The 12,834-nt window shown below is 52.7% G+C and overlaps 1 protein-coding gene across 2 annotated transcripts in view; it reads left to right on the top strand.

Annotated features, from left to right (window-relative positions):
- The window catches only part of ABR (ABR activator of RhoGEF and GTPase), a 183,082-nt gene that overhangs the window by 81,290 nt on the left and 88,958 nt on the right, over positions 1–12,834 (top strand). For both annotated transcript variants that reach the window (XM_042917286.1, XM_042917287.1), the window contains exon 2: positions 6,176–6,360. In XM_042917286.1, coding sequence (XP_042773220.1) covers positions 6,176–6,360 — 185 coding nt within the window. The remainder of the gene's footprint in view (positions 1–6,175; positions 6,361–12,834) is intronic.

The following is a 12,834-nucleotide window of genomic DNA, read 5'->3' as shown; positions in this document are numbered from 1 at the left end:
CGCCTCCCTCTGAGTACCACCTAACCTCTTCCAGTGCCCCCTCACCCACACTGTTGCCTCCTCCCTCCTCTCTGCCTCACCTGTGAAGTACTTCTGTCATAGCACCTGCGATGTCTTATTGCTTATTGGACAGCCTTCCTCTGCTGGGCTGGAAGGGTATCACTCAGGAATGTGTTTATTTTAAGTGGCAGAAAATCCAACAGATAGGGGCTTATATTTTTCACTTAAATAAAAAACAAGATGGACTGTTTCTTTTTAAAAATTTTTTTTAACGTTTATTTATTTTTGAGACAGAGAGAGACAGAGCATGAACGGGGGAGGGGCAGAGAGAGAGGGAGACACAGAATCTGAAACAGGCTCCAGGCTCTGAGCCGTCAGCACAGAGCCTGACGCAGGGCTCGAACTCCCGGACCGCAAGATCATGACCTGAGCCGAAGTCGGCCGCTTAACCGACTGAGCCACCGAGGCGCCCCAAGATGGACTGTTTCTAATGTGGTTCAGTAGCTCAGAAGCATCAAGGGGAATGTCTGTGTTCTTTCTTGGTCATTTCCTCACGACAGCAATATGGCCACTGTCACTCCAGTCATATTTGCGTTCAAGGCAAGGAGTCCCTTTTTAATGATCAAAGCAAAGGCCTTGCTGAGGCCCCATCATGCTTTACTGGGTCTCATTGACCAGAACGATGTCAAAGGGCCACTCTAGTTGTAAGAGAGGCAGAGAAAGTGAGTGTCTTGCCTGGGACTGGGTCCTTTGCCACCTCATATAAAACCAGGGTAGGGTAAGCAGGGGAGAAGGGAAGATGGATATTGGGTAGGAGCTAGAGAGCAGAGATCACGTATTAATTTCTCCCGAATTCTTAGAATCTGAGGGCTTTATAATTGTTTTGTGCTATTGTCTTGCATTTATCCTGTGCAAATACAGACCCTTTTACTTTTTCAAACCTAGTATCCTAGTGTACATGCTGTTATTTCCCATTTCACTTAATAAGATGATACCTACTATCCATATAATTTTTTTTTAAATTTACATCCAAGTTACTTATTATAGTTCAACAGTGATTTCAGGGGTAGATTCCTTAATGCCCCTTACCTATTTGGCCCATTCCCCCTCCCACAACCCTTCCAGTAACCCTCTGTTTGTTCTCCATATTTGAAAGTCTCTTATGCTTTGTCCCCCTCCCTGTTTTTATATTATTTTTGCTTCCCTTCCCTTATGTTCATCTGTTTTGTCTCTTAAAGTCCTCATGTGAGTGAAGTCATATGATATTTGTCTTTCTCTGACTAATTTCACTTAGCATAATACCCTCCAGTTCCATCCACATAGTTGCAAATGGCAAGATTTCATTCTTTCTGATTGCTGAGTAATACTCGAGTAATGTCGAGTAATATATAATTGTATATATATACCACATCTTCTTTATCCATTCATCCATCAGTGGACATTTGGGCTCTTTCCATACTTTGCCATATTGTTGATCACCATCCATATAATTTTAATGGCTACATAGTAGTCCGTCTTAGAGAAATACCATACTTTACTCAACTGGCTCCCCATAATTAATCATTTGGGTTGTTTTTAATATTTCACAATCATAAAGAACCCTGTGATTAATAACCTGTAACCTTATTTTTAGATACACTTATAATTAATTTCTGAGGACATAGTCTTGGGTTATGCTGGGTTAAAAGCTCTGCCAACAAATAGAGCTTTCAAAACCAGTTACCAAACTGAATTCAGACAAGCTGTCCCAGGTGTACATACCCTCCAAGAGTTTCTCTTTTTTTTAAGATTTTATTTTATTTTTTAATTTTAAAAATGTTTTTATTTATTCTTGAGAGAGAGTGAGTGAGACAGCACGAGTAGGGGAGGGACAGAGAGAGAGGGAGACAGAATCCAAAGCAGGCTTCAGGCTCTGAGTTGTCAGCACAGAGCCCAACCCGGGACTTGAACCCATGAACTGCAAGATCATGACCTGAGCCAAAGTCGGACACCCAGCCGACTCAGCCACCCAGGCGTCCCTAAGATTTTATTTTTAAGTAATCTCTACATGCAACGTGGGGTTCAAACTCACAACCCTGAGATCAAAAGTTGCACACTCCACCACTCAGGCCAGCCATGTACCCCCATACCCTCCACAAGTTTCTGAGGGTACCTGTTCCCTGGAAACTTTGGGCATTTTTTTTAACCTTGCTGATTTGATAAAAAAAATAGCAACAATCACGACCCTCCCCCCCAACACACGCACACAAAATCAATTTTCTTTGATTACAGGGAGGTTAACATTTTATGTTTTATTTTTTAAAGTTTATGTATTTATTTTGAGAGAGAGAGAGAGAGAGAGAGAGAGAATGCAGGGAGGGGCAGAGAGAGAGAGAAGGAGAGAGAGAATCCCAAGCAGACTCCACACTGTCAGGGCAGAGCCCAATGCGGGGCTTGAACTCATGAACGGTGAGATCATGACCTGAGCCGAGATCAAGAGTCGGACTCTTAACCAACTGAACCACCCAGGCGCCCCTCCATCTTGTTTTTTCCTGTGTTTCAGAGTAAGTTGAAGACAGCAGTACTCTTCCCTGCAGCACTTAAGCGTGGATATCATTAACTAGTGTTCAATATTTAGTGAAATATGTATATGTATTTGATGAAGGTGATGGAGGCGTCAACCTGTGTACCCCAAATCCCTGTCAAGACACAGAACATTTCTATCACCCCGGACAGTTCCCTGTGCCCCTTACAATCAACTGCTGTCCCTACCCCAACCCCAGAGGTAACTGCTATTTTCTGTTTGTTTTCAACCATAGATTACTTTTGTCTGTTCTAGAACGTCATGTAAGTGGAACCATACAAGATGTGCTCCTTTGTGTCTGGATTCTTTCACTTACCATAATGCTTGTAAGAGTTATTTCTGTTGTTCTATGTATCGGTAGTTTGTCCCTTTTGATTGGTCCTTTATTGTAAGGATATATAAGGAATACCTATTTTTAAGGGGTGGGCAGAGCAAGAGGATTCCACCAAGGAGACTTAGAAAGAATAGTGAATGAAGGCAGTAGGAAAAGCACTCAGACAGAAGGTCAAGAAAATCATCTGGGTCAGTTATAAATAAGTTTGACTACATATAACATAAAAACTAAATAATAGTGGCTTACCTAACAAGCATTTTTTCTCCTCTCCTCTAAAAGAAGTCTGGAGGTAGACAGTCCTGGAGTGGTATGGCAGTTCATTGTGCCATCACCAGCCCAGGTTCCTGGCTTTGCACTCAGCTACCTTCAGCGCTGGCTTCTAGCCTCAATATCACCTCATGGTTTAATATGGCTGCTGGAGCTCCAGCCATCCCATCTGCTTTCCAAACTGGCAATAGAAGGAGGAAACATGGAGGGGAGGGGGGAATGGCATACCTTACAGCTAAACCAATCTTTCTTAGCAGCCTTCCTCAAGGTTTCACACATATCCACTTAACATCTCATTGGTTGGAACTTATTCACATGGCCCACACCACTAGAGAAAGTAGTATTTTAGCTAGCCACTGGGCACACTGCCACTCCAAATATAATGATATTTCTGTTACCAGGAGGGGAAATGGATATTGGCTGTTAGCAGCCTTCTCTGACTTTTCTCTTTTGAGACCTAGTGGCCAACCCATGGTCAACTCAGCCTTTCTGTCCATGGCCTCTCATAAACTGAAGCCTGTGCTTGGTAGTTTTCCATGCTCCTGAGTCCCCAGGACTCCTTCCTTCTCTGAGGGTGGGTTTCTTTTATATCCCTTTTCCTGGTAGGGGCTCTCCTGGGTCTCTGACTGACTTCCTGGGCTGTTAGCGTTTTACAGAGGGTGGAATGAAAGGAAAAGCATCTAAGAACATTTGCAGAGAGCTCTGTATGCATTCTCTCCACTTCTGGGCCTCCCCCACTGCTATGGCTGGCACCCTTCCCTCCCCACCTTGGTGGGGGTAGATCTACTTGGCGGAAGTAGATTTCTCTGGAAGGTCAGTGAAGCTCAAAGGGGAAAGGATGGCATTTGGAGACAGACAGACTTGGGTTCAGATCCTTGCCGCAAATCTCTCTGAAACTCAGAGACGTCTGCAAACAGGGGATGGTGAGAACAGCTGTATAGACGCGGCTGGGTTGAGAGGAGCAGGAGACGCGGGTCCGTGGCCACCACTTGATAAGGCTGAATCGTGCACACGTGAGGGAAGGCCACCGGAGACCTTCCCGCCTTGCCGTGACCCAGGCAACTCCAGACCGTGTGGTAGAGGTGAGCCTTACCACCCTCCCTGTTGTCCCTTCTGCCCCTTGGAAATAAATTGAGACTAACGGATCTGGTCCTGTGACCCCTGGAAACACAGGTCAGTGTATAGGAGAGTCAGCACGGCCTGCTGGAATCTGAACTGTTGGCCGGGTCAGGGTTCACCATAGCTCGAACCCCTGACCATGACTCCAGACACTAATAGGAGAGCCTGGAGCCTCCTGGAGGAGACATGGCAGGTTAACGTGATGTTCCATTCCCTCCTTGTGCTTCTCCAAAGTGAGTAGGTCTCCCCAAACAGCCGGGCCCCCTCACAGTGCCAGACTTGGGCAGAATGGATGCTGTGGCTTCTCTTTCTCCCTCCTGCCCCATGGAAATAGCAGAGTCGGCTCACCGCCCGCCAACCTCCCGCATAGGTCCTGTGTCCTCTGGTCAGTGAGCCCTATTTCCACGTGCATGGCACACACACATCACAGTGGCTCTTCACTTGCATGCCTGTTCTGGGGGAAAAAAAATAGTTTATGTTCTCTGACAGCTTAATGGGCCGTCAGCACAGGGACTGGAGAGGAAGTCAGAGGGAGCAGGTGCAGCGAGGCTGGGGGAAGCTCTCGGCTGCCAAAGGGCCAGATTGGACTGAGTATAGCTGTGGCCAGACGCCCTGGTGACCTGTTGACACCATTCTTAGGCTGCCGGCTGCCCTGGGGCTGGTATGTTGTGACAGAAGAGGAGGAGCCAGGGCCCCGTGGAGAATTTGGCTCAAGCCTGGGACCTGAGAGGGACAGTGCATTCCTCTGCTCATTCATTCCCTCCATGCACATTTCCCTAGATCCTGCCGCGTGTCCGCCCGTGGGTTCTGGGCACACAGCAGTGACTGAGACACCCCGTTCCTGCCCCAGAGGTGCAGGGACAAATGGGCAAGTTAACAGAGGCACTAGAAGGCCACGTGCTGTGGTTCTGAGCTGGGACGCCAGGGAGGACATCCCGGAAGAAGTGAAATCAGAGCGGACGGTGGGACCAGGCCCAGCCAGGGGGTGAGGAGCCGTGAGAGGATCGCTTGTGCTGCTGCAGGAGAGACCCCGCCGGTGGAGCTTGGGGGCCTTTCTGAGGTGCTGCCCTATGCCCCCATGGGCCCGGCCCGCTGTTCCCGGGAGGGGTGTATGTGCGTGGGCTCTGCAGCCTGGTTGGTGCTGGTAGCACCAAGGGGGTTAACGGCAGCTCCACTTCCCTGCAGCCCTTTCTTCCCTCTTCTCCGAAGGGAGCCTCCATTGAAATTCTAGAAATAAGTGCCGGCTTTTGAGTCTGCTGTGAAACCATGTCCCTGCCAGGCCCCAGAGCCACCTTCTCGCCCACACTGTGCCAGCCTTGGGCTCCATCTTGTGCAGGGGCCTCGTTCAGAGGGGTGAGGACTCCCCGGGTGCAGTGCCTCAGCCCTCCGCCCCGAAACCTGCTCTACCCCCCACACCAGGCATCGGCTCGGTGTACAAATGGTACCCAAGGAGGAGGGGCTCAGGAAGTGACATCGCCTGGCCCGCCCCACCTCCTTATTCCCTATAAAAAGCAAAATGGTGACTCAGAGAGGAGAGTTGGAAGCGTCCTGCCTCCTGCTCCCACTGTGAATTTTTAGACTTGGAATTAGGCAGGAGGCAGAGGAAACAGCAGCTCGAAATCCGCGACTGACATGCTGTTTGGCGGGTGGCAACCGTGGAGCCGCTCCTCCCCTACTCCCAGCAGCCCCTGAACTGCAGCCCCAGGACCTGCTGGCGCTCCCCAGCCCCTCTCGAGGCCCGGGGCCCCCACGCAGCCCCCGCCCGGGCCTGGCCGTGCATGCCTCACGGGGGGGCATGGCAGCCGGGGGTCGCCGCAGGCGCCCACTGCGCTATCAGTCCCTGGCAGCCCTCGTGGAGGACTCTCAGTGGCCTTTCTTGTTCCTTGTCTCAGACTTCAGCTACGGGGCAGACGACTACGACGGAGAAGGGAATGAGGAGCAGAAGGGGCCCCCGGAGGGCTCGGAGACCATGCCGTACATCGATGAGTCGCCCACCATGTCGCCCCAGCTCAGTGCCCGTGGCCAAGGCGGCGGGGACAGCATCTCCCCCACCCCACCTGAGGGGCTGGCGCCTGGGGTAGGTGCACCTGCTTTTCCTTCTGGGGTGGGGAAGAGGGGGCTCTGGGGGACGGGGGAAGGCAGGCACGGGTGTTGTGGGCCAGGCCCTGCCTGGGACGCTACTGGGAGAGCAGGGCTGGGGAAATGTGGACCTGGCGCCCTTGTCACCTCATCCCAGTCCTGGGACTAGGCTCAGACTAGGCTCCCCACCACCACCTGCTGCTCTCTCTGCCGCCCCTGCACCTATCTCTGCCTCCTCTACCAGCCATCTGCTTCCCCTGCCTTCTGGACACCCTCACTTCCTCTCTCAGCTTTCTCTTCCAGCCCCTCTCTAGCAGGATGGGGCCTGGGGGAGGGAACAGGCCCTTCTCTCTGGGCCAGAGCAGCGCACATGGCCTGTGGGCTGTAAATGCACAGATGCCGGCTCAGCAAAGCGAGGCTGGTCTCCGTGCTCTCTGTGGGGTGGAGTGAGCTGCTTCCGTAGCATTCCCTGAAGATCAAGGGCCCCCCATGCTGCCCTCCTCTGTTGACTCTGGAAGGGAATCAGCCCTAATGGTGTCCCTCTCTCTTCTTGTCGGCTGATAGGAGCTCTGCTCCAAAGAGAAGCATATTAGAGGGAACATTAAGTATGTGCTTTGAGATGGGCCAGGAGGTTTGCAATCCTTGTGATTCATGCCGTTCCTGGCCGCAGGGACTGGCTGTGTCTGGGCCCAGCTTGTATGTGTGCACCTGAGACACATGAGCAAGTGAGGCAGAGGGGCTCCTGGGGGCTGTTTTTCTGGAGTTGGGGAGAATCAAAGCCCTTCCTCTATTTGGGGGGCTGGGGCATGGAGTGCCTGGTCCTGCTTGGTAAAGGGCTTGTCCAGATGCGTTCTGTGGGGGACCCCTTTCTTCCCTCCAGCAACCTCGAGGAGCAGTCACTCAGATGCTGTGAGATACTTGTTCCCCTCCCGAAGGGCCCAGCAATCCCCGCTCCACAGGAGGGCTGCCTGGACTCTACCATTTCTGGAGAACCCCCTGCTTCTTTCCCTCCCAGCCTCCTTGGCCACCTTCCACCCCTCCGCAGAGCTCTCACCCCCTCTTCACACACTGGGGTGGCTGTTATAGCCTTTGGCAACAAGGGCCTTGGCAACCGGCTTCCCACTTGAGGGAAGCCACATTGTTGCCATGGCAACAGAGGCTGAGGCAGAGCTTCGTGGCTGCCAGGCAGTGCAAGTTTGGAAATGGATGGTGGGGGCAGGTGGGAGGTGGAGGGGACGGGTGAGGTTCAGGACCCCCACAGCTGGCATTCTGGAGTGTTGCCCTGTCATCCTAAGGAAGGCGAGAGTCCACCATCTCGGACATGCAGGGCAGGATTTTTGCTAGTGATGGAGGGAGCATTCTGGGGCGTGAACTGAGGCCAACCAGAGGAAACAAGGCTAAAACTCTTGCTTCCCGTCTCTGCCTTCAGGTCTCTGACCAAACAGAGCTCAGAGGCCCCCTGGAGGACTCAGCTGTTACCCCACTGTGAGCAGGTGCAGGAAGATTCACTGTAGGACCCAACCCAGAGCCAAGAATGCTGGCTGAGAGTTGAGAACGTGTGGCCAAACAGAGCTGCTTGCTGACAAGCGAAGTGCCTCTGCCATTTTCATCCCCCTTCTCTGCCTCCCCCCGCCCCCCTGCCTTCCTCCTTGCTTCCTGCCTCGGGTCCTTCCCTCATCACGTGACCGCCTCGCAGGCATGCTTGCCCATTGATTTTTAGATTCCTTGGTGAAAGGTGCTGGTGGGTGCTTTTCCCAGTGAAACAGATCACAGGCACAACGGGAGACCCCCCCTTGCCTGGAGCTGTGAGGTTTTGGGCCAGTGACTTTCCTCACTTTGTGGCTGCCCATTTTGTTTGGTGGCTCACGAGTGAGTAACTGGGGTTTTTTTGAGGACTTTGAAATCCAGAGATGCTACAGTGAGAACTGACTAAAGTGCTTGGGAACCCCGGAATTGATTTTTTTTACACCACCGGCTAGAAGTCATGCAAGGTAGGGGTGGGGAGCATTTATCCAACTTGGGGATAGGGTGAAGACTGCAGTCCGATGAACCTCCTTCCGGCCCACCTTCCTTCCTGGAGTTAGTTGCATTTCTGCCCTTTCCTCTGGGTCACTGGCCCCATCTAGTGGACTCTGCAAGTATTGCTGTTTACATCGGGGTGCCACAGAGAGTTGACACACCCCTTCCTGAGTACTCGGGCGCTATTTTGGTTTAAAAACAAAACAAAACAGAAAACCAAGGTTTTTGCTACTTGGCTCTGTTCATTTGGCCAGGCAGGTCTCCTCCCTGCCAGGCTTCCTGTTGGGGCCTTGGGAACCGAGGGGACTTTTGGACCAAATCAGACGATTGTTCTAAGTATTCAGATGTCTGGCCTCTGGCAGCTGGGCATTTCACAGCCCTGTATGCAGCCAACTTGTGCTGGGAAGCCTAAGGTTTGGTCCTCCAGAGAACAGAACCAATGGGATGCCTATCTATATCTGTAGGGAGATTTATTTTTTTTTTTAATGTTTGTTTATTTTTGAGAGAGAGACAGAGCATGAGTGGGGGAGGAGCAGAGACAGGGAGACACAGAATCTGAAGCTGGCTCCAGGCTCCAAGCTGTCAGCACAGAGCCCGACAGAGACAATGCGAGAGACAGAGTGCAAGCAGGGGAGGGGCAGACAGAGGGAGACACAGAATCCGAAGCGGGCTCCAGGCTCTGAGCTGTCAGCCCAGAGCCCGACGCGGGGCTCGCACCCACGAACCATGAGATCATGACCTGAGCCGAAGTCGGACGCTTAACCGACTGAGCCACCCAGCCGCCCTTGATTATGGAATTGGCACACTTCATTATGGAGGCCAAGAAGTACTAAGATCTGCAGTCAGCAAGCTGGACACCCAGGAATGATGTAATAGTTCCCGGTTGAGTCTGAAGGCCTAAGAACGAGCAGAGCCAAGTAGTGTGAGTTCTAGTCTGAAAGCCAGCAGGCTCGAGATCCAAGAAGGGCCAGTGTTTCAGTCTGAGGCTAAAGCCTGGAAGAGACTCGTGTCTCAGCTTGACTGGCAGGAAGAGTTCCCTTTTATTAGGCCTTTTTGTTCTACTTGGGTCTTCAGTTGATTAGATGAGGCCCACCACCCCCATCAGGGAGAGAAGCAGCTATACTCAGTTGCCTGATGCAAATGTTAATCTCAGAATTGCCCTCATGACACACTCAGAATAATTTTGACCGAATATCTGGGCCCAGGCAGGTTGTGACACATAAATGTAACAATCTTGACAGTCTCACTCGTGCAGCAGCCCAGAGAACGGAAGGAACACGAGCTTTAGATAGGTGAACACCTGCTACTCTCTAGCTGTAAGGCTTTGGATGAGTGCCATGACCCCTCCGAGCCTCACTTTCCTCATCTCAAAATAGGACCAGCTGCCTGGATTGTTGGGGAGAGACTGGGATAGCTCAGGTGAAGCCTGCAGCGCTGGGTCTGGCTCACTGTGGGTGCTCAGCCCTTGGCGACTGGGACCCACAAGACTTTTCTCGCCTGTTTTTGGAGCCAAGACCATTGTAAGGACCTGGTCTAATGAATATTAGCTCGACAAGAACTGAATCTGCTTCTGCAACCTCCTTTCCTGCCAGGTATGGTGGCCCAGATGGAGCCAGATCTCTGTGGTGTCCCAGTCTCCTCGCTCCCCAACCTGCCCCCTACAGCCTGGCTCTGCTGCTCTTGTCTTCGGTGTGCCCCAGCTGTGCAGCCCACTAGGCCTCGGGGGAAACCTCAAGCCCTGCCCTGCAGACCCTCCTCTTCCCTCAACCCCAAGCTGAGCAGAGCCCCTTAGTAGGGCCAGGGCCTCACGTCACTGGTGGCTCGATTCGACCGACAGTGCCTGATTTCACCTTGGGAAGGCAGGGCAGGGACTCTTGATCTCAGCTGACAAGTTGGGGTACACGTTCCTCTGCCAGGACCATGGTCATACAGAAAAGCTTGCTCCCTGTAAGCCAGAGACTCCTCCTTCTGCCCCCTTGGGAGACATGGTAGAAAGTGGAAACAAGGCAGAGAAAAGATCTGGGTGTTGTCTCCGGGCTTCCGCTGCCTAGCTGTGTGACCTGAGGGATGCCACTCCCCCTGTCTGGCTCCAATCTACTCATCTGTAAAGGGAAGATACTGAGAATTTCCTCCCTCCTGACCGCCCACACCCGTCATGAGGTTTCTGTGAGACAGTGTCAGGCAGGGCGCTTTGCAAATTGTAGAGTCTGTACCCACGTTGGTGGGACTGCTCAATGTCAGACTTGTTCTGTAGTTCCGGGGGTATCCAGAGGCAGGTCAGAGGCATCTAATAAAAGGCCAGATGGAGGGGTTCAGACTTTAGCCAGCGGGAGAGTCCAGAGTAAGGGCGGGGGGCGTTGAAACGGTCACCGTTGTCCTTCCATCTCCCCCACCCACTTCTCGTCACAGCTGCCTGGACTTGGCTGAGCCTTTTACGCAGGTTGTCTCATTCAGGGCCTGTGAAGTTGGTGCGGTAATCGTCATCTTACAGTTGAGGAAACAGGCTGGCAGAAGTGACATAATTCACCCAAGACTAGCCAGCGGGGCCAGAGATTTGTTGAAGCTCAGGTCTCTTGGACACCACCTCCCTTGTGAAGTTTTACAGCCCGTCGCTGAGCCCTTTGCTCTTTGGGAAGAGTGCACCGTTCCTTGTGGGGCCGGTCGGCCCCGTGAGATCAGGAGCCCTGGTCCCTGATCATTTCCATGGCCCCCCTCCACAGCTCCTGGCACCTGCTGTTTGTGGAACTGAACTGAGTAGTACCAAGTGGCCAAGGACTCACGATGCAGTCTCAGGTCATGAAGTTCGGGAGATCTCTGCTCCCTCTTTCCTTCTTCAGTCCCTTCCGAAGGTTGGGTTTGGGGAGTTGAGGTTGCTTCCAGGTGAATGGAGGAGCCAGGTGGAGAGCCAGAGCATGTGAGATTGTGTCCCAGTCTGGTCCCTCTGGACATTGTTAGAGGCCTGGGTTGGGTGGGCTAGCGGCTGCCGTGGTCTTTACTCCTCTCAGGAGTTTCCATCTGCCAGTGGAATCAGAGACAGACTCTCCTCAAGTTTCCAGCGTCCTGTCTCAGCAGCCTTGCCCCCTACTTGTCCATTTCTGGATCTTTGGGCCCCACCGCTACCAGGTGGCGAGCTCGGAGCCCATGGGCTTCATTGCCTCCTAACTCCTCCCATTACTGGGTGAGCTCCCACCCCATTTGTAGATGAAGAAGCTAAGGTTCAGGGGGGTTCCCTGGCTTGTCTGGGTTGAGAAGGACGTGAGCAGGAAGTAGGGAGACATAGCGCCCTGGTTGCAACCTCAGCCCCCTCCACGGCAGGTCCTCTCTGGCCCGTGCCCTCTTCACACCTGGCTCGGATCTGGCCTTCTGTGGTTGACCACACCTGGCTGACCTGGAGCATCCCTGTAGCTCTCACAGCCTGTCTGCATCTGCCCCTCCCTGCCAGCCTGCTGGGATCAGAGTTCCGTGATGGATTTCACATCCACCCCTAACGCTTCTTCCAAAGGGACATTCAGTGAAGGGATGCTGATCTCCTGCAGGTCCCGGGCACTGTGGCTGTGAGGGTGAGCTCAGCCAGGACCACCCTCTGCACTTGAGGCCCTGGAGTCTCCAGGGGTGGGGCAGGGAGGCAGACTGACCTACATGTAGTCACACCAACTGGGGTGAAATTGCGTGCGAACTAAGCGCCCTAGACGCCCCGCCCCTGAGAATGTGCTCTCACAAAAGTGAGCCACCCTGGGGCCAGAGGCAGGGGGTTTGTGCAGAAGGGCAGAGCACCTCCTCCAGGCCAGCAGGCTGGCTCTTGCCCCAGGGACTGTTTTCCATCACTGTCACCCAGTTTCTCCACTAGTGGGTGCCAGCGCTTTCTTTCACACGGATGATGCACTGGTGAGCATGCCACCCTCAGGGTTACCAACTGGGTGCTTCTGTCTGGAGGGTCTCAAGACCCCTCACCATCCTGCCCATGTGGCAAAAGGAAAAGAGCTCATAGAAACACTTCCAGAGGGGCTCCTGGGTGGCTTGGTCGGTTAAGCATCCAACTCTTGGTATTGGCTCAGGTCATGATCCCAGGGTCGTAGGATCGAGCCCCAGGTTGGACTTCGTGCTGAGCGTGGAGCCTGCTTGGGATTCTCTCTCTCTCTGTGTATCTCTCTCTCTTTCTCCCTCTGCCCCTCCCTCCCCCCATGCTCTCTCTCCCTCTCTAAATTAAAAAAAAAAGAAGAAGAAAAGAAAAAAGAAACACTTCCATAGCACTTACGAAATGCAGGCACTGGTTGTTACAGCACTTTCTAAGCATTAACTTATTTAGCCCTCTCCACGACCTCGTGAGCAAGGCACCATTATTGCCCTATTTCACAGATGTGGAAACTCAGGTGCAAAGAGGTTACACAACTCACTTAAGGTCCCACACCTGGTGAGTGGGAGGGTACTCGTCACAGCTGCTCTCTGCTTTCTC

The sequence above is a fragment of the Panthera leo genome, chromosome E1, assembly GCF_018350215.1.
Source record: "Panthera leo isolate Ple1 chromosome E1, P.leo_Ple1_pat1.1, whole genome shotgun sequence".
In the NCBI taxonomy this organism is placed as follows: Eukaryota; Metazoa; Chordata; class Mammalia; order Carnivora; family Felidae; genus Panthera; species Panthera leo.
This window is presented reverse-complemented; position numbering and strand designations above follow the sequence as displayed.